Source organism: Acipenser ruthenus, chromosome 4 (assembly GCF_902713425.1).
Source record: "Acipenser ruthenus chromosome 4, fAciRut3.2 maternal haplotype, whole genome shotgun sequence".
Lineage (NCBI taxonomy): Eukaryota > Metazoa > Chordata > Actinopteri > Acipenseriformes > Acipenseridae > Acipenser > Acipenser ruthenus.
Genome location: NC_081192.1, coordinates 46,782,841 through 46,809,644, shown reverse-complemented (window position 1 = coordinate 46,809,644; position 26,804 = coordinate 46,782,841). Strand labels below are relative to the sequence as shown.

General features: G+C 38.9%; 3 protein-coding genes across 3 annotated transcripts in view; 2 read left to right on the top strand and 1 right to left on the bottom strand.

Moving 5' to 3' along the window:
* The first annotated feature begins 4,531 nt into the window (after window positions 1–4,531).
* Window positions 4,532–12,284, top strand: LOC117399598 (CBY1-interacting BAR domain-containing protein 1-like). The gene is given in 9 exon segments (XM_059022463.1): window positions 4,532–4,766; window positions 5,866–6,100; window positions 6,337–6,405; window positions 6,598–6,699; window positions 6,993–7,011; window positions 7,425–7,558; window positions 8,248–8,361; window positions 9,914–10,033; window positions 11,437–12,284. Coding segments are annotated over 9 exon segments (936 nt in total). The 5' UTR covers window positions 4,532–4,737; the 3' UTR covers window positions 11,551–12,284.
* A 2,239-nt stretch (window positions 12,285–14,523) lies between these two features.
* On the bottom strand, window positions 14,524–23,840 carry LOC117399368 (RNA-binding protein 12B-like). Its single transcript, XM_033998470.3, has 2 exons — window positions 23,707–23,840; window positions 14,524–16,865 (listed from the first exon to the last, which is right to left on the bottom strand). The coding sequence occupies exon 2, from the start codon at window positions 16,843–16,845 to the stop codon at window positions 14,842–14,844; it is 2,004 nt and encodes a 667-aa protein (XP_033854361.2). The 5' UTR covers window positions 16,846–16,865; window positions 23,707–23,840; the 3' UTR covers window positions 14,524–14,841.
* Window positions 23,841–24,357: 517 nt separating this feature from the next.
* tmem67 (transmembrane protein 67) overlaps window positions 24,358–26,804 on the top strand; it is a 28,748-nt gene continuing 26,301 nt past the window's right edge. Inside the window, exons 1-5 of the mRNA XM_033999016.3 lie at window positions 24,358–24,623; window positions 25,094–25,185; window positions 25,346–25,436; window positions 25,693–25,792; window positions 25,901–25,970. Of these exons, the coding sequence (XP_033854907.1) occupies window positions 24,428–24,623; window positions 25,094–25,185; window positions 25,346–25,436; window positions 25,693–25,792; window positions 25,901–25,970 (549 nt within the window). The 5' untranslated portion in view covers window positions 24,358–24,427. The remainder of the gene's footprint in view (window positions 24,624–25,093; window positions 25,186–25,345; window positions 25,437–25,692; window positions 25,793–25,900; window positions 25,971–26,804) is intronic.

The following is a 26,804-nucleotide window of genomic DNA, read 5'->3' as shown; positions in this document are numbered from 1 at the left end:
GCCTCGCTATGGTACTGGAATCCTCATATGATAGACAGGAACGCAAAATAACAAATTCAAAAGCATACATTTTTATTTTAAATGCTTCATTGCATTATGAAAAATTTAGTGAGAAAAATGGCACTTCCATTCTGCGATCAGCTTTAGAACACCAGGTGTGATAGACGTGACGGTGATACGCAGGCAATCCTCCAAAGATTCTTGTGTCAGCTTGTTTTGTGCATCTGTTTTTAATATTGCACTGTGGAATAAGCCGGTTCGCATGTGTAAGTAAATCCAAACATGGAGAGCACAAAGCGGTAGTTGTCTGGACATATATAGGCGGAACAGAATGATTCCAGGTTTGCTTTGTTAATGAATTCAGTTTTCAGCAACGACGATGCCTGCAAATATACTACTAGTTCTAGTTGCTGCTTCATCGATTGCAGGAAGCACTTGCTTTGCATAGAACAAGAAATCATCATCGGGGTTGATTGAAAACGGATCACGGACAAAAACGATTATGTACCTGGGAATGTTGAAGTTCTCAAAGCGAGCACTGAAATTGTCTTTCAGCTGTACAATAAAGTCTGTCATCGCTAGGAGTCATTTTGAGTTACTTTTTACTTACAACATATCAGAATGTTAAACTAAACTTGTCTCTTAATAGATACAACACAGATGCTATTGTAACGACCCAGAAGTCTGCACTAAATAAAAGGACTTGTTTTGCTGTTCGGATGTGGTGAGAGTGTTAAGCAGCACGGGGCAGGCGAACACTCCAGACTCTTAAAGATTCAAATAAGGGAGCTTGGGCTGGCAACAGTAAAAACGGCGTCAGGATTTGGAGCTTGAGAGAGTGGAGCCAAAGACAGTGTTAAATCCAGTAGGACTTAAAAGAGATACGTCAGTAACCGGCCAGGTTTATTATTTTAGAGGCATGGATAACGGCTGACAGTGACTAAATAAATACAGTACCTGTAAATAATAACAGGGACAGGCAGCTGGGAGGCCTTTGCCATGCAGCTTACAATATTAGCACAGCTGCATGGCTTGACCGACAACGAGAAGGCCACCTGACTGACAGCTGCGCTGAGGGGCGAGGCGCAGCTTGTCCTCCTGAACCTCTCTCCCGACTGCCTGGGAAGTTACCAGTCCCTGAGCGAAGCACTGGCAAGATGGTTTGGCAATTTATCCGATCCAGAGGGCCTGAAGCTGCAATTACGGTGACGCCTGCGCCGGAAGGGAGAAAGCCTGGCCAGGTTGGCCTCAGAGCTAGAGAGGGAGAGCCGGCGGGCCTACACGTTCCCTACCCCTGCTGAACAGGGAGAGCAGGCACGCCTACAATTTGTGGAAGGACTGGGGCCTGGGGAGCTGAAGAAACATCTGAGGCTACAGCGACCCCTGACTGCAGGCCGCACTCCATTTGGCCCAAGAATAGGAGGAAGTGATGGCTGACGAGGGGGCAGAGGGACCCCGACCCCAAGTGCACCTTGCCCAGCCCTGTGAGGATGAGACTGAGGCCAGCCAGCCCATCCCTGCCGGGCTCCCAGAGATGATAGCCCTCATCCAGGTCAGCACTGCCCCACCGTGCACCTCAGGCCCGTACACGTCTGTGTTGGAACTGTGGTCAGCCAGGCCACTTGCAGCTCCAGTTCCCTATCACCTCTGCTCCAGCCCCCAGAAACAAGCCACCTCAGCCGTCGAGAATCGTAAGAGAGGCAGCTTGGGCCCCCCACCAAGTCTCCAAAACCTATACCAACCTGGTTGCACTCCCAGCCAGAGAAGCCCAACAGCACAGAAGCAGCTGACTGCACCCCACCGAGGGCTCCTGTCATTGTTGGGAGGACCTCGGTGGGGGACTTCTGCCACGTTCCGGTTCGGATTGAAGGAGTCCCATGCACAGCATTGGTCAACATGGGGTCAACTGTGACACTGGTGCGTCCTGATGTGGTTCCAGAGTGGGTTTGACTGGAGCCCACGCCCGTCCAGCTCCGTATGGTTACGGGGGAACTGACGCCCATGAAGGGGAGGGGGACTATGGCAATTCAGGTGGCTGCCCGGACAGTACACCACCCCATCGGGGTAGCAGCTGTCCCAGACCCTGCATTCTTGGCCTGGACTTCCTGCACAACACAGGTGGTCAGCTTGACCTCCATACAGGGACATTACACTTACAAGGGCCTTAGCCAACTGGGACCCCTTTGGCCACCACACGCAAACAGCCAGTGACGGGACCCCCCAAGCACCCCTGGAACAACAGCCAATGACTCTCTCCCGGGACCAGCGCACTCCAGCACAGAGGCCACTACCTGCACAGCCGTCCCGGAAAATCCCAACCCCGCCCAGGGTCAGCGTCGACCCAGAATACCACCCCCCCTACCAGTGAACCCTCACCAGCCCAGCCTGAGCCTGTCCGACAGTTAACCGCCTCTGCAAAGCAGCAGCCAAACCAGCGAGGGGATGCAACTCATGCAGCAGTGACCGCTGTCTGGTGCTGCAGCTGTGAGGGGCTTGGCCCAGAACAGCAGGACCAGCTGTGGGAGCTGCTGCTAGAGTACAAGGAGCTTTTCTGCCACTGAGGAAGGTTGGACGGACAGATCTAGTACATCGTCGCATTGATACAGGGGATGCCACACCTATCAAGCTGCATCCCCGTCACCTGCCACTGGCAGGCCAGGAGGCTGCAGAGAAGATCCGGAGGCAAATGAGTGAAGCCGGTCCGATTGAGCCCTCGAACAGCCCCTGGACATCGCCAGTGGTCATGGTGCCCAAGAAAAATGGCGAGTGGAGGTTCTGTGTGGACTACAGGTGGCTGAACGAGGTAACCACGAAGGACTTGTATACCCTCCCCTGCATCGATGAGTCGCTGGACCTGGTAGCCAGATCCACCTGGTTCTCCTCTCTGGATCTGAAGAGAGGCTACTGGCAGGTAGACCTGGCACCCGACGCATGGCCAAAAAAACGTGTTTTCCACCGACAGGGGACTCTGGCATTTCCGGGTCATGCTATTTGGGCTCTGGAACGTTCCTGCCACCTTTGAGCGGCTGATGGAGAAAGTCCTGGTTGAAGTTCCACCCCAAGAGTGCCAGGTCTATGTGGACGACCTCCTGGTGCACGGTGCCTCATTCCAGTCTGCCCTGGATACACTCTTGAGAGTGCTGGAATGTGTGGCTGCAGCTGGGCTGAAGCTCCAACGAGAAGTCACATTTCTGGGCCACCGAGTCTGAGGAGAGGGGATCAGCATGGAACCTGATAAGGTGACTGCAGTCCGGGAATGGCCCATGCCCACTGACCAGAGACATCTGCGAGGGTTCCTGGTCCTCGCCTCCTATTACCGGTGCTTCATCCAGGGGTTCGCCAGCATCGCTGCTCCGCTACACCAATCGCTGCAATTTTCTGCAGGCTCCTGTTCACCATGATGACTGACCATGTGGCCCTCCAGTGGCTCCTGACCTTCAGATAACCGGAGGGACAGGTGGCCCACTGGATTGAGCAGCTCCAGCCCTTCAACTTCACCATCCATCACCGGGCTGCGGCTCGCCACGCCAACGCGGACACCCTGTCCCACCGGCCTTGCAGTATAGACAGCTGTAGTCACTGCCCCAGGAGGGAGGCTTGAGCGGACAGGAGGAGGAGTGGGGCCCCACAGCAGAGGTGAGCAGGGCTAGGGTGGTCACCTTACAACCATTGATGCTGCGGAGTGGCAGCCTCCTGCATTGCTCATGTTGGGACGTGAGCTCCGGACTCCAGCTGCATTGACATTTGGCCGGCCGCCGGACACCCCAGTCGAGCCCTCAGGTTCAGAGTTCGCCAGGAGGCTACGGGATCGCCTGGAGATGGCTCACGCTTTTGCCAGGTTCCCGGCAGAAGAGGAACTATGACACTCGGGCACGGGGAGACATTTTGAAGACGGGGAGCTTGTGTGGGTCTACAGTCCCTAGCGGAAGAGGGGCAGCTGTCCCAAACTCGACAGCCACTGGCTTGGGCCATGCCGGGTCATGGAGAGGATCGGGGAAGTGGTCTACCGGGTTCAACTACCTCCCTGAGGGTGACAGGCAGCCCTCCACCAAGACCGGCTGGCCCTCTACAGAGGACAGGATCTGGCAGAACCTGACCCAGCAGCTCCTGTCTCCCCCTTTTATTATTTATTTCTTAGCAGACGCCCTTATCCAGGGCGACTTACAATTGTTAGAAGATATCACATTATTTTTACATACACTTACCCATTTTACAGTTGGCTCAATGCAACTCCAAAATGTCAAAATACAAATATCTTTGTATCGACGGTACCTGTAAAGGTAGCTGTGTGAAGCTAGCAACAATTGCTGGTAAAAATAACCATACATCTCTGATTCTCTACACTCAGGATTTGAAAGTTAACGAAATTTTATTTGGCAGACACCTTTATCCTTGGCGAATTACACAGGAGTTACATAGCAATACAAGGTTACAGTGCAAAAACAATATTTAGTAGTGACGTTTACAGTAAGTGCAAATACATACAGTACTACTAAAATACAGGAAGTGAAATTGTTGCTGGCATCAAACATCCGAAGACCAGCAGGAGGCGAACGTGCGCTCAATAATCTACTGATGACGACATGAACTCCATGGAAACGGCGTTCCTCAGGGCTCGATTTATTTTTTAGAGGAAAGGAAGTTGACAGAGAAAAAAATAGTATAGGTTGAAATCATATGTAACACGATCTCTTGTAAGGTAACGATCTTAAATAAATTCCCAAAACAAGAGAAGCCATGAGTAGCACCCCTGATGCCCGAGCCAGGTAATGAACTGTTTTCTTTTCATATGGCGCTGGAGTGTTCCATCTTTCCTGGAGTCTGACTGCATAATATACGAAGAAACATCGAGGCTGCTTCAGGGCCTCTGTTACTTCACTATGGTACAGCTGCAGTTAGGTATTCTTTAATGGAAGAATTTACACTATTTCGATTACATGTTTTTATTACTTCCCAAAACGCTAATTTTGTTAATTCATTTAGAAAATCGGCAGTTGGCTATGTAAAATACAAAAACATTAACACGTTCACATTTGAGTTTAGCTAATTTGACGTAATGTAATGGACTAATGTAATCCATTGTCGGTTTTTTTTAAGTTTTGTTTTGTTTTTGTTTATTTGTTTGGAGATCTCTCTCTCTCTATCTATCTATATATATCTATATATCTATATATAGATATAGATATATATATATATATAGATAGATAGATAGATAGATATAATTTGCGTGTTCAAAATAAATCGTAAATTACGAAAAGTGTAGCTCGGCTACTTGGTAACTTTATTTATAAATTTCTGTATTTTGCTCTATTTATATTTATTTTGTATAAACTATATATGTATTTGTTTTGCATTTGTATTTAACATATACTTTTATATATTGTTTAATTTCTGAAATCGCTTTGGATAAAAGCGTCGGCTAATTCATAATAATAAAACATGAAATACAATAATGTGTATACATTGAATATAATCAGTTAATTTGATATAATTGGCTTTGGTGGTGGTATTATGTTCAGCATTTTATACTGACATACTATGAGGTATTTTTACAAGGACTAGGTTGTCACCTTTGATAGCAAATAATTATAAACAGCTTAAGATGTACCTTAGTCAAACAAGCCACCAGGCTTCTGCCGCAGACTGGGGCCATTCATAATAACCCACAGCTCCTGAAGTTGACGGTTTAGTCAGTACAACTATATGAGTGTACCTTCAAGAGTGTGATTCTCTACCTACGTACCCATTTTTACTACCTTGTTGCCTGAATATTTAAAATTACATTTGTAAATACAGTGTTTTAGGATCATTTCTAGAATTTTACATTTGACAAAAAAAAACAAAAAAAACTTTTCTGCTCTGTAGGGACAGTCAGACAAGACAGATCCAGGATACTGTTACCAATGTTGAAAAGCACTTTGGAGAACTGTGCCAGCTGTTTGCTGGCTATGCGCGGAAGACTGCAAGATTACGGGACAAGGGTGATCTTCTTGTGAGAGAAGTGAACATTTATGCAGACACAGAAACACCACACTTGAAAAACGGTTTGAAAAACTTTGCTGATCAGCTTGCCAAAGTCCAGGATTATCGACAAGCAGAGGTATGATTTAGTATATGTACATGCGATTATTGTATTTGTTTTGCTTTATATTTTGAACAGTCTTGACAATAAAATATTATTTTGTTTGAGTGTTTAAAAAAGTTTAATTAATGTAAAACAATATTTTAAACAAACCAAGTCTATATACCCCAAATATTCCTATTTGGCCTACTCAGAATATGAAAACAGTGCATACAATGTCCTATGGTTTTCATATGCATGTATTTGATTCACAGGTAGAAAGGCTGGAAGTTAAAGTGGTAGAACCATTAAAATCTTATGGGACAGTTGTGAAGCTAAAAAGGGTAAGTTCAGCTCTGCCTTTTACATGACATGTTAGTGCTCTAATAGTCATGTTAGGTTTGCGTTTTATATAAGTTAACTTTATTAATTGTAACTGTTGATGGAGATGGTTAATTGAAATTACGTGATAGACTTGATAATTTAAAGTTGTAATTTACTCCAATGAAGCTGGTGTTAAAAAATAATTTTCACAGGAGGATCTCAAAGCAACTTTAAGTGCTAGGAACCGTGAAGCTAAGCAAATGCAGCAGCTGGATAGAATGAGGCAAAGGAACCCTTCAGACCGACAGATAATTGTATCCTTTTTGTTCTGTATACATTGGCAGTGAAATGCCATGTGTGACTCACACAAGCATAAAGGGGTTCATCGCATTGACCTCTGATCACTGGTATGTAAGAGGAGGAGGGGGGTAAGATAGTAAGCATCATTATATTATTTTTTAATGGAAATTAATGCTACAAATGTTCAGATGTTTTTGTCTTTAATGATTTGCTTTGAATATGTTGATAGTTGTGAGTAGATTTTAAGTAGTCATAATTTAAAAAAAATATATATATAATAATTTTTTTCCCTAACCGTAGAACACAGTCTCAGGTTGGTATCAGAGGTTATTGAAGACTGAAATGAATGGTTGTATTATTATTCATATTTTTTGTTTATATTTTAAATGATGCATGACTTTTTGAAAGTATCTGAATAAATGTGTCAATAATGGCAACTAGATTGGTATGTTATTAGGACAATGTTTATAGCTGTTGGGCCAATTTCTAACACAGGATTCATAACAAGTTTCCAGTAGTATTTAAAGACATTTTTTTATTGTATCAAAATATATTTCCTATGAAAAAAAAAAAAATAAATATATATATATATATATATATATATATATATATATATATATATATATATATTTTATTCAGTATGAAAAACACAATTGGTTAATCATTCCAGAATGTCCACTGGAATTTACATCTTATTTGGAACAGTTCTAGCAGCAAGCATATCAAATATAATTTGCAGAATTATTTATGTTTATTGTTGTGAGGTAGGCAGAGAGTGAACTTCAGAGAGCCACAATGGATGCCACTCGCACAACCCGGCAGCTGGAAGAAACCATTGATGAATTTGAAAAACAAAAAATTAGAGATATCAAGGTACCCTGGCTATTTAAAAAAGTCATTGTGTGTGATTTTGTTTTCTGATGAAGTTTTAAACCCACTGCTGCCTGTGATATCAGTCTTAATCCTACTTGAGATGGAATGCACAGAATCCTTATTTAGACTCTATCTCATATGCTTTTATTTTAATTCAACCATCTATTCAGTATGTTCTGTATGTTATTGCTGAACTGTATTTTTTTACTGTTACTTGTGTGGTATGTCTGATCATTATAGGTTTTAAAATGAAAGCACATAAATACATTAAGGTTCTATAAACAATATCCATTATAGGTACTTACGTCACTAGGATTTATGTCCTGGAGAAAAAATAAAGCAGCTTTTTCTTCAGGCAGTATCAGATCAATGGCTTATAAATATCCACCAAACATTATTAAAAAATAAATAAATAAAATAAAATAAAATAAACCCAACATGGAACTAACTTTAAGTAAACAAGTTATTATTAAGGCTGTGAAGGTTTATAAAGATGACTATAAATGCTAAAGCAAGTCTAATGTTTCAGTGAAATTGTGTTTGACAGTTTAAATAGTAAGCAATCATTTACATGTTTAATTGTTTAACCGTAAGGCTTGTTTACAGCCTTAATTATTATATTGAAAAGCATCTATGCATTGATTAGTGAATAAATCAAGGTTCGTTATATGCTGCGTTCTTAATTGCAGAAAATCTTTGGTGAATTTGTAACTGTGGAAATGACATTCCATGCAAAGGCTTTAGAGGTTTATACAACTGCATTCCAGAATATACAGAATGTGGATGAGGAGGAAGATCTTGAGGTAAGTGTTGTCAGTGCATGATTGAATCAGTAATTGGTGTGCTGCTTGCCACAGAATAAGGGCTGCATGCTTTATGAGGGGCATTTGGGCATTGATATTGGTCTATAGAATTGATAATTGGGCTGATTTGGCAAGATACTTGAGGTGCTTCATGAACCATAGAAGTTGAAAATGTTTATCTATCCACACACGCATACACACTGCTGAGGAAAAATAATTTTAAACTAGTACATGCCTTCACGTGCAACAAATGCCTTTCAAAATAAATTCAAATTAATTGGGATGTTTTATAATAAATTGAGTTTCTTGCCAATAACTCCTTATTTTTATGCCAAAATTGCTAAGGTGGGGCATAATTTAAAAAAAATGTTGAGAACCCCTGTATTAATAGAAGAACTTCAAAAGGAGTTTACAAAATGTGTGAATAATGGACTTTTCTGTATCCAGCTAACCTATTGGAAGGGATGGGCTCCATACCGCCTACTCTACTGCCTTATTAATAAAAATTAATAGATTACCATACAGTATCTTCAAATGAGTTAGGGGAGCTACAGTATATTCTTACTGACATTTTTCATAACAAATCTGAACATTTATGGCATAAACAAGCTATGTCATGAAAATACAAAAATACTGTATGTGGTGGATTTTCATTGTAGGTCTCCAGTTGCACACATTTCAGTGCTGCACTTCCAGTATTCCTTTTTCAAGAGGTAAAATGAAGGAAAGCAGAGACTTTAGATCCATGGAATAGCAGATGTTGATTACTATTAAAGCTTTGTAAAGGTTTCTGTTAGTCAGAGTAAAAGGATTAAGAACCTTCCTGTCATTGAAATTGAACACAAAAAACCCTCAGCCATTGTCTTTCCAGTGACTTGTACAGTACAACACACATTTACCACCTGCTGGAGCTAATAGAAAAGGGAGGACTACCATACTTGAGAGCTACTCAAACTTGTTTGTAACTAATCTGCATGCATCGCTTCTATTCCTCTTATGGCTTTTAATATGGGTGAGCTGGCCAACTAATGCAGTACATCATAAGACCCAATGGTTTGGTAAATCCTATTGCTTGTTTTGTTTCCCCATTAATTCCTGGTTTATTTAAACTTTTGTAGACTGGTGAACTTTGTTGTTTTTGTTATTTGTGTAGAACTGTAGTTAAGTTCTTCATTAAACATGCATTACAATGAGGTATTTACAGTAACATTCTTACTTTTGAAGATGCATTTAGAGAATACAGTACTTCCAGGAAGTTAGTTACTTTAAGTACAGTATTATAGTTGAATTAAGCATTGTTCATTGGGTTGTACAATATGTAGGGAAGGGATCAGCCTTAAAAATACTCAATTCCCTGTGTGAACAGTTCAAGAATAGTGCTAATCAGGGTATGAGAAACTAGATGAGTCCAAAATGCATTTTTGGCAGAGCATATCTACCATTGCTCATTAAAGGAACACTAGAAATAATATAGTTCTGTGCCTAACACAGAGTGTATTAACTTTAGAAGTTCTAAATTGGAAGAGTATAGCACTTGATACTGTTTTGGCAGGTTTTCAGGAGTACACTTCGCCCACCAGACTACCAGTCTCGCTTACAAATAGTTCGTGCTAATTCCAAATCATCACTCGACAGAACTGGTTCAACAAAGAATATGTCAGGGACCTTACAGGTAAGATATTATTTAGAAGTGTGCTGTAGAGCAGTATCACTGCCCCTTGTATAATCACTTTCAAACTAATTATGAACATTCTCTATTAGCTTATAGTGTCTGAATGGATTGGATGTGATTTAGGGTTGTAATTATTTGTACGCCTTTTGTTAAGAAACAACAGTAATCTTTTGAGGTTGAGAACAAAAAAATGTAAGCTATCAGTGCAAGTACAAGGACAATGGGGTCTATTTCAATAATCCTAACAGTGGTGGATAGAAATACAGCCACCGTCTATGTTAACCTTGCTTGTGTTTTCTCCTATGGGTGAATTATTCATCCACTTATCTGTTATTACATAGAATAACAATACACTTAAAACATTTTTCTTGCATGTTTATATATTTTTGAATGGTGATATTAAGGTGCCACTGTTATACAATTAAAATAGACAGGTTATTGTGGTTATAGTTAACAGGAACTTGCTCTAGATGCCATCACTGCTCAGAGGAGATAAATAATTTAACACAGGAAACTTCAATTCTATGATGTACATTTCTTGTGGACTGAATATTTCAGTCATTTTGCAGTAATTTCTTACACATCAAAGTACTTTTAAGCATCTATTTGAAATGTTGACATCTTGACAATACATTTCTCTTTCCCACCCCAACTAACCAATATTGCAAAGTTAAAATGAAACTACAGTTTTATATATAACAATATTGTGCAAACAGAAAAGCAACTTCAATCACAAAAAAATCTAAATGCTTTACCAGGATTTCAATCCGGTTTATAAAATAAAAAAATAATAAAAAATTATATGTGTACTATTTGCAGGAAGAGGGGAAGGAACTGAAAAAAAATATGGTTTCTACATTCTTTAAAATGTCAAGGCAAGCTCCCGAGTGGCGCATCCAGTAAAAGCACTCGCTAGAGTGCAGGATGCGCTCTATAGCCTGGACGTCGCGAGTTCGAATCCAGGCTATTCCACAGCCAACCGTGGACGGGAGCTCCCAGGGGGCGGCGCTCAATTGGCCGAGCGTCACCCGGGGGGAGGGAGGGTTAGGTCGGCCAGGGTGTCCTCGGCTCACCGTGCACCAGCGACCCCTGTAATCTGGCTGGGCGTCTGCGGGCTTGCCTGTAAGCTGCCCAGACCTGCGTTGTCCTCCGACGTTGTAGCTCTGAGGCGGCCACAGTGAGTCTGCAGAGTGTAAAGAAGCGGGCGGCTGACAGCACACGCTTCGGAGGACAGCGAGTCAGCACAAGGGTGGTAGCGGTGAGCTGAGCCTAAAAATAATTGGGCATTTCAAATTGGGGAGAAAATAATAATAAAAAAAAAAGTCAAGGCAGAGTTTTAATGTAGTGTTGTCTGCCTGTATTTATTTTAATCCTTTGTTTCTTAATATTTGGTTTTTCTGCAGCAGAGGACCCCAAACACTCTGCGCAAAAAGGAAGAGGAGGAGGAGGAGGGGGGTGAGGAGGATGATGATGATGATGATGATGAATTAGAAGATGTCACAGAGGATGAAAATTAACTCTTCCAGTCTTGCTCATCTTTGCTGTATGCCAAATGGCTAATACGTCAAAAAAGCCAATTTAACATTTCATAATGACTTCCCTCGTCTATTATTCAGTTTGGCATATTGCAAATGCTTTTGAATGGCATTTTTTTTATTGTTTCAAACCAATACAAATATTTAAAATGTTTTTTGTTGGTTGGGTGTTATAATTGAACGTAAACAAGGTTGAAATTGCTAGCTCCATTCTGTAAGTTTGTATAGGCTGTATATTTGAAGCTACGCATGCTGATTAGTTACTACAGTAAAACCTGTCTAATCCAGTCCCTTTACAAACCGGCATTCTGTAAAATTCTGCAGTTTTGGGTCCTGACCAAATCTTCATTTTAATTAATGTGGCACCCTCCACAAGCCACAACCTTTCTTTTCTGGGTGTACTTCTACTGTACCGTTATGCATTGTATTAGAATTTTTTTTTTTTTTGAGTATTCATATAGCCTTTTATACCTTTTATTTGTAGGTACAGTACCTCTGTAGTCCTGCACACTGTATAATCTGGCACCATTTTCTGGTCCAAAGTAAAAGCGGATTAGACAGGTTTTACTGTAATAACTTGGAGCTGCATCCCGTTCTCAGGAACAACCTGTACACCTCTCCTCTTACAATTAAGTCACCGAAGCAAATGGTTAACAGTCAATGCCCTAAAAATAACAAGAGATGTGATAAATAATAAAAAAAGAAGACACAAAAAATGTATGTGGGCCTACATAGAATTTGATATACTTGGAAAAAGAATGTGGCAATAAATTAATTCATGAAAATATATCACGACAGGTAAAACAACTTATGTAGTAAATTGATCCCCATTTTCTAGACCATTGCACATGTTCATACCGTACTGTTATCAAGTGTCTGTTCAGTCATTTTTTAAAAGGTACACAGTAATACATGTTTTTTAAAAATACTGTGTAGAATGATGCTGTTTTATTATGGTCACATTAGCACTGCTTATTTAAAAATTGGATTACAAAATAGTCAGGGAGAGAAATAAACTGAGCTTCTGGTAAAAAAAAGTAGGTCACTGTGGGCTACCTCCACATATGTACATTTAAATATGACATTTTTATATACAATAATTTGGTGTACCCCTTTGTGAATCCACAAAGGGGTACACGTGTTGTTACTGTTAATAAGCAGGCATGTTCCTGCCACTGCGTAGAGCAGGGGGGTGTTATGAATATAATCTGCAAGATCCCCTTTGGTCAGGGAAAATAATACAAATGTAACAAATGAAAAAAAAATCCCTTTATATGCTTTTGTTTTGTTTAAATACCAATATATTTGATGTTTATGCTACACAAAGCTATTTTTAATCTGAAATTGTGGGAAATGAAGTCCCTCATTTATCTGTACCTGCAGATCTTACCTGTCTTGTATTTTCTTTTGTAATATTCACTTTCATGAGAAAAAGAATATAAATTGCAAGTTTATATTCTCTGGCCCAGTTAGACTAAAATAGAGCTTTTCCCCAAAAACGGATCATGGTATGTTTGGAGAGAAAAAAAGGGAAAGCCTTCAATGAAGAAAACATTGTACCTACAGTTAAATATGGAGGTGGTTCAATCATGATATGGGAGTGTTTTAGCAGTTCAGGGACTGGAGACATTTATGTGATTGAAGATCGAATAAATGCAGCCTTGTATCAAAACATTCTACAGCATCTCCTTGTATGCTGATTGGCAGACAGTTTATCTAACAACACAACAACCCAAAGCATATGAACTCTGGAATTCTTGCAGAAAACAAATATACAAGTTCTGGACTGGCATTCACAATCACCAGATCTCAGTCCTTCGTCCAATGCTGTAGCCAAGCATTGTGTATTCAGTCTGCCTCCGTTTAAGGAAATATACAAGACAGAACAGGCCCAGATTTCAAAAAGTTGTAACATATGGGTTAAGAATGATCATAAATGTCTGAAAGTTGTAATAAAAGCAAAAGGACACACTAAATACTCAAGCAGGGGTAACAATACTTTAAATGATATATATATATATATATATATATATATATATATATATATATATATTGCTTTTATTAAAGTGGTTAAAATTAACTAAATGCTTGTCCTTAATCTGTTACCTTTAAGTATTAATTATGTGTGGTCCAGTGGTTAAAGAAAAGGCCTTGTAACCAGGAAGTCCCCGGTTCAAATCCCACTTCAGCCACTCATTGTGTGACCCTGAGCAAGGCACTTAACCTCCTTGTGCTCTCTTTTGGGTGAGACGTAATTGTAAGTGACTCTGCAGCTGATGCATAGTTCACACACCCTAGTCTCTGTAAGTCGCCTTGGATAAAGGCGTCTGCTAAATAAACAAATAATAATACTTTTGTCTATGACAATGCACCATGTAGGGTTTGTAGAAAGAAAATTGCTCTCTACCTGAAGTACTGAGCTTGACAGCCATGTACATAACTGGTATTTATGTGAAGAGTAGTATGGAAGAGACAAGTTTGACGTGTGATGAATAGCATTAATAATGGGTGCTAGGAAACTTCCTCCTCTCCCTCTCCCTCTCCAACATTGTAAATACATTTCAATGGGGATATTTCAGCTATGGTAGAATAAGGCAATAAGGTTTTATAGTACTTTTGACTGTTCTAGGGTATAGCTTGAGCATTTAAATGTTTTCCAAAATGTTCATTTCCCATTGTAATTGTATTTATTTTAAATACACACAGACTATATATATATATATATATATATATATATATATATATATAAAAATCAAAGACACTGGACTTCTGCAATTACAAAAAATGTATTTATGAACATTTTTTTTTTTTTTTGAGCATGGGAGTGATGCACATTGAATATTTAAATCTTGAAACGGAAGTTTCCACCACTTGTTTTGGCACTGACATTAAAAAAAAGAGTCAGGTTCTGAATATATCATCTGGTAGGCAGGAATACTGATGTTGCAAAGGGAATTGAAAAGTAGTGAACATTTATTCACAGCTGTACAGGTTTAAAACTCAAAAATAAAGAAATAGGAGGTAGGATACAAATTCCACTTTATCCATAAATGTCAACTTTGCGTTAAACTACAACATTCAGATTACAAACAGCCACTTCAATAACAGATAAACTCTGATTAAACCAATGTAATGCTCTACAAACGTTTTATTTATGTATTTTTTCTTTTTTAAAAACTCACAATCCAAAGCTGTTCAGTCATTTGTTAGCAATTACATAAATGTAAATATTTTATTTACACTGATCCTATAGTCCCTCAACCCCACATTAGTCTAAAGAAAATCCAAACGGATTTTTCGAGTACCAATCGGTCTACTATTCAATTCCTTCACAGCAGATTGTGCTTCCTCGTGTGTCTCAAAGACAACTGTTGCAGTACCTTTTGGAAAGCCCTTCTTGTTGAACTGCAATGATACAGAGCCTGGAATTACACGGTAGCCATAACAGAAGTCATAGATTTCGTTCAGATTTATTTGGAAAGGCAAGTTCATCAGTTTGACACAAGTGGGACCATCACACTCTCCAAAGCCACCTGATCCATTTGCATTAAGCATTGTTCCTTGCCCTCCATCCCAAAAACTACCAGCATTATCCATAGCTTGATATAATCCATTGTTACCAGTGTTACGGCCAAATGTCAAGTCCTGCATGGGGGGTGGAATTGTTTCCGATGGAACACTTAATGCAGGTGCTGAAACTTCTCCTCCATATGGGAAAAAGGACTCCTCATTACTTCCAATGTACCTTGGAGGACTATTATCTCTCTGTTCTTCTGTTACCAAATGGTCCTCAACACCAAATTCTTGCATTTGTTCCCTTGTAATACGCCTCAGCAACACCTCATGTCCTAGAAACTGTCTCCTATTCAAACGCTCTGCGTTTATTGCCCATTTCTCAGATTTGAACTTCACCAAAGCCTCTCCAAGCCCAACACCTTTTTCATCATAAAGCAAGTGAATGCAATCCTCAGCTAGCCAAAATCCAGCAAAGAAACTCTTCAACTCCTCCTTTTGGACATCAAATGGAAGGTTTCGCACATAGATGCATGTTCTTGGAGATGAATAGTCTTGGCTTGATGAATGCTGCTTTTTTTCCTGCAATTTAACAGATCTTTCATGGTACACGTCTAGCTTCTGCTTCTCAGCAGAAATCATTTCCACCATTTTCTTCTTTGAAATGGGAGATACGTATATTGTGCGGTCCCCAAGCCTACCCTTTTTGCGGTCTAATGCACTGCAATAGTCCCTTAACTTCTTAAATAAAACAAAAGCCTCTCTGGTCTTGCCTCCGTACTTGTCATGTAACCACAAAATCTGATCATCATCCAAGACTGCATGTTGGAAGAATTTTTTTATATCCCTCTTGTCATTAGAATGAGACAGGTTTTCCACCAGGACGTAATGCTCCTCCTCACTAGGTGCGAGACAATCGGGCTGTTCTCTTATTGGTGACCTTGACCTTGAACGATCCTCAGAATAGCTTTTCACGTATACTGGTGACATACCTCTGGGGCGATCGTAGAGAACCTCCTCACTTGGCCTTATGTTACCCCCTGCAGCAATCCATTCGTTTTCTGTAGAGGCATTCACTTCAACAAATCTAGTTCCGATATACGCTCTGTCGCGTTCAAGTCCCTCACATGCATCCTGCTGAGTTGCAAACTTAACTATACCATCTCCATTAGGCTGGCCTCGTCTGTTTTTCAGCAAGATGATTTCCTCTACTCCCAATCCTTTGAAAAACATTCTAACATCATCTTCTGTGGCAGAGAATGGCATTCCACGCAAATACAAATAATAGCCATCACAATTCAACTTACTGGCTAAAAGACGATCATCAGGGTCAATATCCACATATCCAGAATCCTGCAAGCCAGAAGTCAATTTTGAATGTTTCATTCTTCGAATTTCTGCAACTAGATCCCTTGCAAAGGTCGTAGGCAGGTTCCTTGTTTTAGGTCTTCTGACTCCTGGTCTTTCGTCTGTAATCTCCCCATCAGTACATCCAGGTTTTTTTCGGCTTGCCTCAAGAGTGTTTTGCATGTCAGACTTGCTACTCAGCAATAGATGTACTGGAGAGCCTTTAATGCATCCTTCTGATCGTGTCATAGCACGCCTTGCATCTTCATCAGTGGCAAAAATAATGAAAGCTTCTTCAAGCTCCCCACCAATTATATGTACCCCACCATCGGGTATTGTCAGTCCGGTGAAGAAACTGCGTATATCCTCAGACCCTGCAGTGATTTTAAGGCCCTGTAAACGGATGACCACAGCCATGCTGAGCGCAATATCAGCACCTGTAGATAAAGGCACACAAAAATGATAGCATTATTATAGCAAGTTCCCTCACCCATGTGACACCTAGGTATATATTTTTATACTGCATCATCAATAATCTATGATCATTCAGCTCAGTAAAATAAGTTGCATACTACAACAGCATGCAAACGTCTTAAGAACTGCTGGGCAGTGACGAGATGTCAGGGTTCGATTTTAAGGCTTGCCTACCTGGGACAGTCAAATTTAGAAGGACAAGTGCTTCCAACATACTCAGTGGTCCGTTGGACAAGTGCTTCATAAATGTATATTTATATATATATATATATATATATATATATATATATATATATATAATATTTTAAAAATATCTTAGAAAATGAAAAAGTCATAAATATTCTGCAAGAAAGCAGACACTTCCTGTATCAGTGTGTGCCGGCATCTATGCAGTGGTACAGTAGCTAAAGATCATAGAGAAGCTGTGAACCAGTGAACACCTCTTCTACAATGTACAGCAACATACCTCTAGCGTCTTACCAAGTGGATGATGTGCAATGCAAACCCACAGTTAAACCAGGGATACACCAATCATCAAATCGGAGCAGATTATTAATAAAATACCATAATCTGTAATATGTGTTTCACGGTTATCATCTATTATTATTATCCGCCCTTCAAAAAGCTGTCTCCAATCTGTGATCTTATACTTTAAAGTTCAACATGGGGGTCAGAGTTTTCAGCTCCAATCCACGCTCTATACAAATTGCCTTCAATCACACAAGCTCAGCAGTAGCCAGAGCACACTGTTGTGGGTGTAGCGGCTCACCTGGAAGAAGTCTATCTTATTTATAACTTATATTTGTTGTTGAAAACGTTTAGGCATGTTTTCATACTGTTCATCATCTGCGTTTCTTGGACCTTTGTTATTGCTTCAGGTACCAGTAGTAAATAATAAATAGGCCCGCACGCATGCGATATAGCAATAGCCTACAAGCTTTAACATTTTTTAGCTACAGATTTTACAAAAATCTACGCAAGGATCTTGGGAAAAAATTATTCAGTATAGTTATATTGTGTTTATGTTTCCGGTTAGGCTAGGTGTCAGACACGAGTGTTTTGTACATATTTACGTACTAAAATTTCAAAATTGGTATAACAGCATTGTATAACAGCTTGAAAGATAACCCTGGAAAAGGAACCAGATAGAATTGCAAACCAAAGTTATTCATGCCCATTATGCACATTTGTATACAGTAGCAATTAAAGCCTACACCTCAGTTTCCATGAATCCAGAACTTCCAAAACACAGCAGCACATCGGCATATAAATATGAAGTACAAGAAATCTCACACAATTTGTTGAGGGTCACTGTAATTCTACAACATAAGATGTGCAATGTAAAAACATGTCACTGGCCTGTTTTTTTACAGCCAATATTCACACGTTTGAGCTGTAATTACACTGCATTTCATAACGGGCCAATGTTAGAAACAATCACAATTATGTCTCACAGTTCAGTTTCCAAAAGTCAGTTTTAAGAAATGCACAGCACCTTTTACTGCAATCATTCCAATTCACAAAAAAAAAAAAAAAAAAATCCGCTCATCCTCAAGATTTCTTCCTGAGTTCAGCTCAGTAATTCCAACTTCCCTTCCATGGGAAGGAAGGAAAAAAAAAAAATTCTCCCAGGTTTCATACTCCAACCGTGTTCATTCAAGTACACCAAAATCACCTTTCTGCACAAAACCCAACACATTTCAGTGAAGAACATTTTATACCACTTATCAATCCTATTGAGTGCCTCAACTCGAAATCCTTTTCCATTTAAAAGGGGGCCAATAAGTGAGAAAGCAAGCACTTGCATTGCATCAGTTAAATTTGCCTCAGATTAAAGCATTTTACCCTCACAAAACTTTAAGCCTACACACAATTTATTGCATTTAATCAATTTTGTATCAGAGTGATTTAACAAAAGATCTGCCTGTGTTCAATAGCAGAGCGCTCTCTCGTGGTGCCCTGTAACATGTGTTAGCAGTTACTGAACAGTCTGTTAGGAGTGAGCACTTTCACAACAGCAGACAAGAAATCACTGTGTATTAAAACAGTTTAATCTATTTTTTTTTTTTATGCAATTACTACGACTGTATTTTCGTAATAAATTTACTGACACTTGTTTGGTTTAACAAAGTCAGATTTGTCAAGTTATAAATAGTGCATGTTTTCTAATTCAATCGTCACTTTAAAAATAAACACCATAATCAGTTTTAAAAAGCTAAAATGACAACTAAAATATTACTTATCACACATGTTGGTCATACAAATCCATATTTGAAAAAATCCATTTGCAGCCACCGCACTGCTCATGCAGGTCGGCCATTTTGAACCTCCAGCAAGGCAGCTTTGACCTTGACTCGCTACTGTCAGGTAGCGCTCTTGGCGTGCAGGTCGTTCAATAGAAAGCGCCACGTAACGCTCTGCCTGTTGAACGCACGCCTGGGCTGCACTCAATAGGCACAACACTCTGCCGTGACGCTACGCAACATAACTTAGTTCTTATTGAACCTGGTGTTACGAGAGAGAACTTTCAAGATGGCAGAAAAATCAGCAAAAGTTGTGTTTTTGGATGAATTTAGGGACGATCGCGCTGAGAATCTGCTGTTTAATGCCTATTGCACTTGCATTGAGAGCCAACTCCATAGCTTTAGCAGCAGTGAATTCAAACACATGCAAGAGTCCTGTGTGGATTGAAAACTACATTGAGAGCATTGTTCCTCAGTACTGTGATTGTTGCATATTGCATGTTTTATTTACAGGTGGCTACAGTTCAGTTTAGGCTTGCAATTGAGATGTGTCTATCATCTGAAAGTATTGTTGTACAGCAAAATACAATTTTAAAAAAACAACTGTCCAAAAATAGAACAATTTATTATTTCAACAATTTTTCAATCCAGTAACACTTTTATACAGCAAAAAATAAAGTGTCCAAAGAAATGATTTCTTCAGTGATTCTTCGATTAGTTTCTTTGTTTTGCAACCTCAAGTGCAGCCTTCTGTTCCTCTGCAAAGTCTTACAATTGAACTACTGTACTACTGTTTGGTTTTACTCTTCAATATGATTTAAGTCTTATAGTACATATATAAATTGTTTATAATGTGCTCTTGGTTAGCTAGAAATGTAACACTGCAAAAGTATCTAATTTTAGTAAAATTTGTCTTATTCCAAAGTCCCCTTTCTGCCACGAAAAAAAGGGGGTTGTTTTCGGTGAAGCCTATACTGCTGTGCTTTTTCAGCCCAGATACACTGTGAAGCTTAATTTTGCAGAAATAACAAAACATATATATAAACAGTGTTACATATTGTTATTTTAACACAGCGCTATTCGTTTTATTTTTATTTTTAAATGCAGTTTAAAAGGAAAAAGTAAATTAATTACGCTGTTAATTTAAATAAACTAAAAAAAAAGCACACAGATATGTTGAGCAAAAGGTCCAATATATGGGGAAATTACACTACAACCGCCACCCTGGTTTTGCACCTCCGCCACTTTGAAAAGCCCACTCAGTAAGCTCCTCAGAATGTTAGCTAACATAGCGAAGCGCTCTCGTATGGCAAGACATCGGGTCCAGAAACTTATTGACAGAACGCGCAAGGAATTTTGGCAACGCGTTGTGAAAGTGCCAATGAAAGGGTAGCATTCTCATCACGTGACTGTTTCACAACTAGCATTTTAAAATGCAACCCGTAGTGGATTTGTGGAATTTCAGCCACAGTCAATCCCAACTGCCCTTCAGGGCTGCATAATAAATGCTCAAAACACTGACCTGCTCAGAGTAAGACGATTGACTTTATAAGCAGAAAATATATAATGTGCGTGTATGTATATGCATCTTAACCATTCGTATTTATAATTCTCATTCAAACAAGTTATGTATTTTTTTAATAATACAACTTACATGTTTACATTACGGTGTCTTCCATGGTGTTTTATTTATAACATTTTTAATAACACTGATTATATTCTTATATGAAATTAAATTAGTAATGTAGCAGGGTTGCTCACGTCACATTAAATAGGCACGTTTGACTTCATTATTGTATTACATTCACTTTCTAGTGAATGTTTTTTTTTATTATTATTTGATCACTTAAGCACATTTATTTTGGCACATTATTTTCTGTTACATTGGCACTAATTACGTTAATGCTCTCCTGTTTGTAGATCCCATACGTGTAAATTGATTGATTTTGGAGAAGCTGAGCACATGGTATAAATGTTCCTGATTTCATGATTCCAGAGATTGACTTATCTAGTGTGATGTGAACCTAGGTCTGTTTGGAGTGGAGGCTGAACACGTTGCCAGCAAGAATACTAGCAACTGGACCCTGATTCGACGGGTAGTTGGTGAACAAAAATGAAACAGAGCCTCAAAATTTATGGGCACTTCCCTGCCTACGCTTTTGGTCTCGTTCTGTCATGTGTGTTTTGAAACAATTTTAGTATTTTAAAAGGCATTGGGTTTTAGAGGAGTGCTGGAGATGGGGCGTATTGGTTTATTGCTGTTTTTAGTGAGCCACGTCTCCATGCTGGTATTGAGCCGCACTGCCCTTTAGTTTTAAATTGAAATCTTGTATTTTAGTTATGGTTTTAAATTACCGGGCTGTGCATAATACAATACATAATATTGTGGTCTAACTCATTTCCCTTCTGGTATTCTGCTTGGCTAATCAGAAACAATCAGTGCCCCTCACGGGTGCTATAACTTCAATTTTTAAATTACAACTGTTTCAGGTAACTATTCTTTCTTGTACGACTTCTTATTTTATAAGTTAACACTATACATGTACTAATAATCATTTTGGTTGTGTTACCAGCTGTAGTAGGAGTTGGACTATATATATATATTTTTTCAATTGAAATTTATGTTTGTTATATTATGCACTTTCTAAATGAGATTGCTCACATCAAAACTCTGTTGCTTTAAATAGTAACCTCGTGTAGTGATATCCCTGGAGTGTAAATCTTGTTTAGACTTTTTATTGAAGGAGAAGATTACAAGTTTTTTTTTTTTTGTTTCATGGTTTCTTTTTTGTAAGAATATTCCATGCAGATTAATCTTTCTAAATCAGGATTATTTCAAAATATGGAATAGATCATTGTCAATTTACAAAAGTTACAATTGTTCAGCACTGCCATTTGAACCTTAAAATCTAAACAGTGCGAAAATAATGTTGTTACACTACATTTCTGTCTCCACTTAGGATGTCTACTCACCCTCCCCGGATAAATGTGGAATTTACGCGAATGAGCTATTAAATAAACATTATTTAGGTTGCAAAATCATGAATTAATTTGTAAATTAGGCCTATTTTATGCATGAGGCGAGTTCATTACCTTATCTACCTACAAAGTAAAAAAAAAAGCCTCGATTGGCTGTTGCGTGACTCATTACGCCCCCCTAAACAATACTATTCCCCTATTGGCTCTTTATGCTACGCACTACGCGCTCGGTTTTAACATTCTGCCCTTTTGGCGTTTACCATTGTTTTTAGGACGCGTAGTCTAATCAGTCTTCTTTCCACGTTGATAAATACCGGTTCTGTCAATAAGTTTCTGGCCCCGATGGCTTGCCATACACTCGGCGTGCAGGTAGTTCAATAGAAAGCTCCACGTAACGCTTGTCTATTTAACGCACCCTTGTCTTTGCTTATGCTGGGTCTACTGGCAAATCGGTGGCACAACTCTCAAAATTACCTGGTCACTATAAATAAATAGCCTACTACTCACAGTAATGCAACACACCTAACTAACAAGATACTCAGTAAGTCTGTAACTAACACACCGACTCCTGTACAGTACTGTTGCCGAAAAAAATATTTTACATTAAGTAAAAAGTTTGCAGTAGGACTCTTCATTGCTTGGTTTGGCCTTTATCAGAAGTGTTTATAAAAAAATAAAAAAATAAAACTTTCTGGAGAGACCACGGTATATTTATTTTAAAAGAAAAAGGCATTAGATGCTTTTCCTATACCATACTGGACGGAAATGCACTGGTTAAATGTATTTAAGCATAATATATAAACTTGTGGTATACAATGTGTGATTTGAACTGTAGAAGTAACTGTCTACAACAAAGGGTTACAGAAGTATTTGCTCTACTGTGCTTATTTTCAAGTGCATTACTTCCTATACACAGTAAAATTGAAAAAGGATACGAGAAATGGCAATTGGCAATACATGAACGTAGTTGATTGGGGCAAATTAATCAGGGTGTATACTTGAATAAATAAACATCCAGTGCTTTGGCAAAACTGAACTGACGCACAAGTGCAATAGGCCACTAAACATCACATTTTATTAAAACGCCTTAAGACGTCATGTAAGCGTTTGAATTTTTCCAAAGCACCGGTCATTCGACATAAATCCTGACAAAAGCAATAGTTTTATTTCACAAATTCCATATGAATCAGGTTTGTTCTCGGAAAGCAGCATCACTGCACAATACCACAACAATTGCCATATAATTACTCATTTATTCAACCCCCCAAACGTAAAATTCAAAAATTCCACAACCGAGTACAGTAGTTTTTACTTGCATTTCTTACATCTGCGGAAAGGTTTAAATCCACTAACGAATTAGGTGGATTAAACAACACAATACAATAAACCCGAACAAACTAGCTAGCAAAACTGCGACTCAGAGAGAGTAAACCGTGTGTGTCGAATTAATTTGGTCGAACACCACTCACGTATCCCGTATGTGTCAAAACACGGCCTCTCCTCCGGTCTCCCATGCAGTTATTTCATTCAAAATGTTTCAATACACCGCGGAAAGCCGATTAAAATTACACATATTACGTACTTGCACCAAAATACCACCAATGAAAAAATATTTGTTCTCGGATGTGATCAGCAAGCTGTTAGGGAGTCCACCACCCAAATCCAAACCAACCTTCTCCGCGCTGCTCAAGTAGTTAAAATGGCGTTAGGTTAGTGCCTTTTCTTTTCTGTTTTCGAAGGCGGAGTTACTGTGTCTACGTATGCTTAGCATAATAACCGCAAAGGCAAAATCACAGCCCTTGGCTTCTGTCAGACTTTTTGAAAGCAAAATGGGGTGGATTTATTGTATTATTCTTTTTGGAACTTTACGCTAAATAATAATAACAACAACAACATTGGGTATTTACAAAACAAAAGAACAGAAAAAAACGTGCCCTCGATCGTTTAAACAATTGTATTACCAGGGCTTTGTATATCATTCTAAAGGTAGCAACTCTTAAATTCAAAGGTTTCCTTTCTCAGTATTTGAATCGACTGCCTACTCTGTCTCTTTCAACGGGTAACACACTTGTGTTTTAATGTGGTAAATGTCCAGATGGCATTTCACTTAAGAAATGGAATATTTTCACCATAAAGTTTTAACCTGTGTTCTAAATCACCATAAAGAATATTTTGCTTCACAACGAGCACCACCATTCACACATATACACCACGCCTCCTCCCACAGATCTATGAGCTTCTAGAGTAGCCGGGGAGGATTGTGGGATACTGGAAGGTGCCTGCTGCTGGTGGTGCCGCCTGCCATGGCGACGGGAAAGCTCATTGTGTTTGTTTGCATAGCAGTCTTGTTTCTTGTGTTGTCGAAAACCAGACTTTCCTCTTGTCAACAATTTGCCATACCTTTTCAACAGCCCTCACACTGCGGAAGTGAAAAATACTTTGATATTTCTAGTCTGTCTTGCGTTCAGTGCGGAATAAACCAAGTGAGAAGTGTTTCTGGTAAGAAAGTAGTACGCTAGAGAAACTTGCGTATATTCAAATGCATTTTACTAAACACACAAGAAAATAAATCTAGATGATGACAATTTAATTTCCCTCTGTGCTATATGAAAAATACAAGTCGCAAGACAGAGCACAAGAGCCATAGCGATAGCATATTACGTTTTAACCGTAATAGTGCATATATGCTTTTCAGAATTGGATTCACAACCCTACATTATACAGCTGTGAATAGAAAGAATTCTAGAAAAGCATACAGGAAGTATACAGATATATTTACACATGTAGTGTATACAAACGCAAAGGTTGAAATGTTTGTGCTGCAGTTTCAGATGCATTGCAGAAATATTTATACAGTTTCTATGTAATTGATAGCGTCAGTTTTGTAAACTATTGCTGTGTGGAGTTGTGTATGTAACGGACATGCTGTACTTGTTAAATAGTATTTAGCAAGTGTTTGTCTTTTGTAGGTACTTCATGTGTTTGCCAAGTTAGACACAGAGTGGTATCCAGCAATGGAGGAGCTATAACATGTCAGAAATGCCCAGCTGACAGTAAACCGGTAAGTGTGTATTAATAATGTTAATGTGTTTGTTTTTTGTTCTCCCATTCTTTTTAGAATACACAAAACATTCAATTTGTTTTTGGAATAAAGACAGCTGGGTGTCTAGATTAAGAACATTTTTGTATTAAAAATAATAGAATGGAATTGTGTTTTAAAGGGAGTCACTCAGGATGGTTCTGACTGCATCAGATGTCCAGGAGGTTTAAATACTGAAGGAAAATGCCAGTGCCCGCCAGGAAGAATATTAGGTATGATAGTTATGTCATTGAAGAGGCTAGATGGTGCAGCAGGTTAATTGAATATGCTGAAATGTGTATTTCTTGGTTTGAATCCATAAACGGTCATCCATTTATTTTAGATTTTTTGTATTCACTTTAATATTCTAGAAAATGGCACAACCAGAAGTGTGTCGGGAGCATCACTACTTGTTATAGTATTCAGTATGTATACAAATGCACACAAGCACACTTTTGTGTTTATTTAATTATGTGTTTCTCATCTCAGTGGAACGGAACAGAAATGGAATGTTATTGGATGAAGCAATTTGTGAGACCTGCAATGGTACTGAGCCGTCCTTCGCAGTCCCTAATCTTTTTGGTGACAGGTAAGTCATTATTCTATCATCTATGATATAAGTGATACAGAACATTTTGTAATAAACTCATTACATACTTCCTAGTATTTCAAATTGTTTCTTCTTGTTCTTTAACAGGTGTGTCAGGTGTCAAGAAACATATATTAACACAACCAACTCTTGTGAGTGTGGCCAGACAAATATGCCTGTAAGTAATTTTTTTATTTACTGGAACACTTTGCATTTAATCTTTTTATTAATAATAATAATAATAATAATAATAATAATAATATTATATTATACTGTTACAGTTCACAGGAATATATATATATATACACACATACATACATACATACACTGAGCATCAAAACAAACTTATCACTTATATTTGGATAAAATTCACTAGATGTGATCAAAAAATGACAAACTCTGTTTTAGAGCAGGTGTAGTGACTTTTTATTGTGCTGATTAACAATTGACATCATGAAGATGCTGCAAAATGATCTGTCGATCTTGGACAGGTGTTGTGACTCTTGGTCTCCCAGTTCATGGCCTGTCATTGACAGTGTGTCTGGTTATACCGTCTTGCTAGGTTTGAAATGAGCCACAGTACGCTGTCCAGCCTCCAACATGCTGATTGCACAAAGGTGCTGCTCTCTTGACAGACGCGGCATATTGTCTTTTTTCTGTGATTCTTTATTGCTTTTTTTCAAGCTTGCAATTCAACAGCTGAAATCACTCCATAGCCAGTGTCCAATTAACTGTCTCACTAATTAGGTGATTAAGTGCATATGCTTCAGTCATAGTCACTCAAGCATGTCATTGTCAAGGATGAATGATAGTGTTTAAAAAGAAACCAAAAACATTTCGTCAATGTCCATCATTCATATGAATTTTTTTTTTTCGAAAATAAATGTGTTTATAATAGTGATAAGTTTATTTTGCTGCTCAGTATATAAATATCTAAAAATGGTATCAGAATGGATATGTTTAAAATAAAAATGCATATAAAAATGAAAATGTTTACCAGCAATTTCTAATC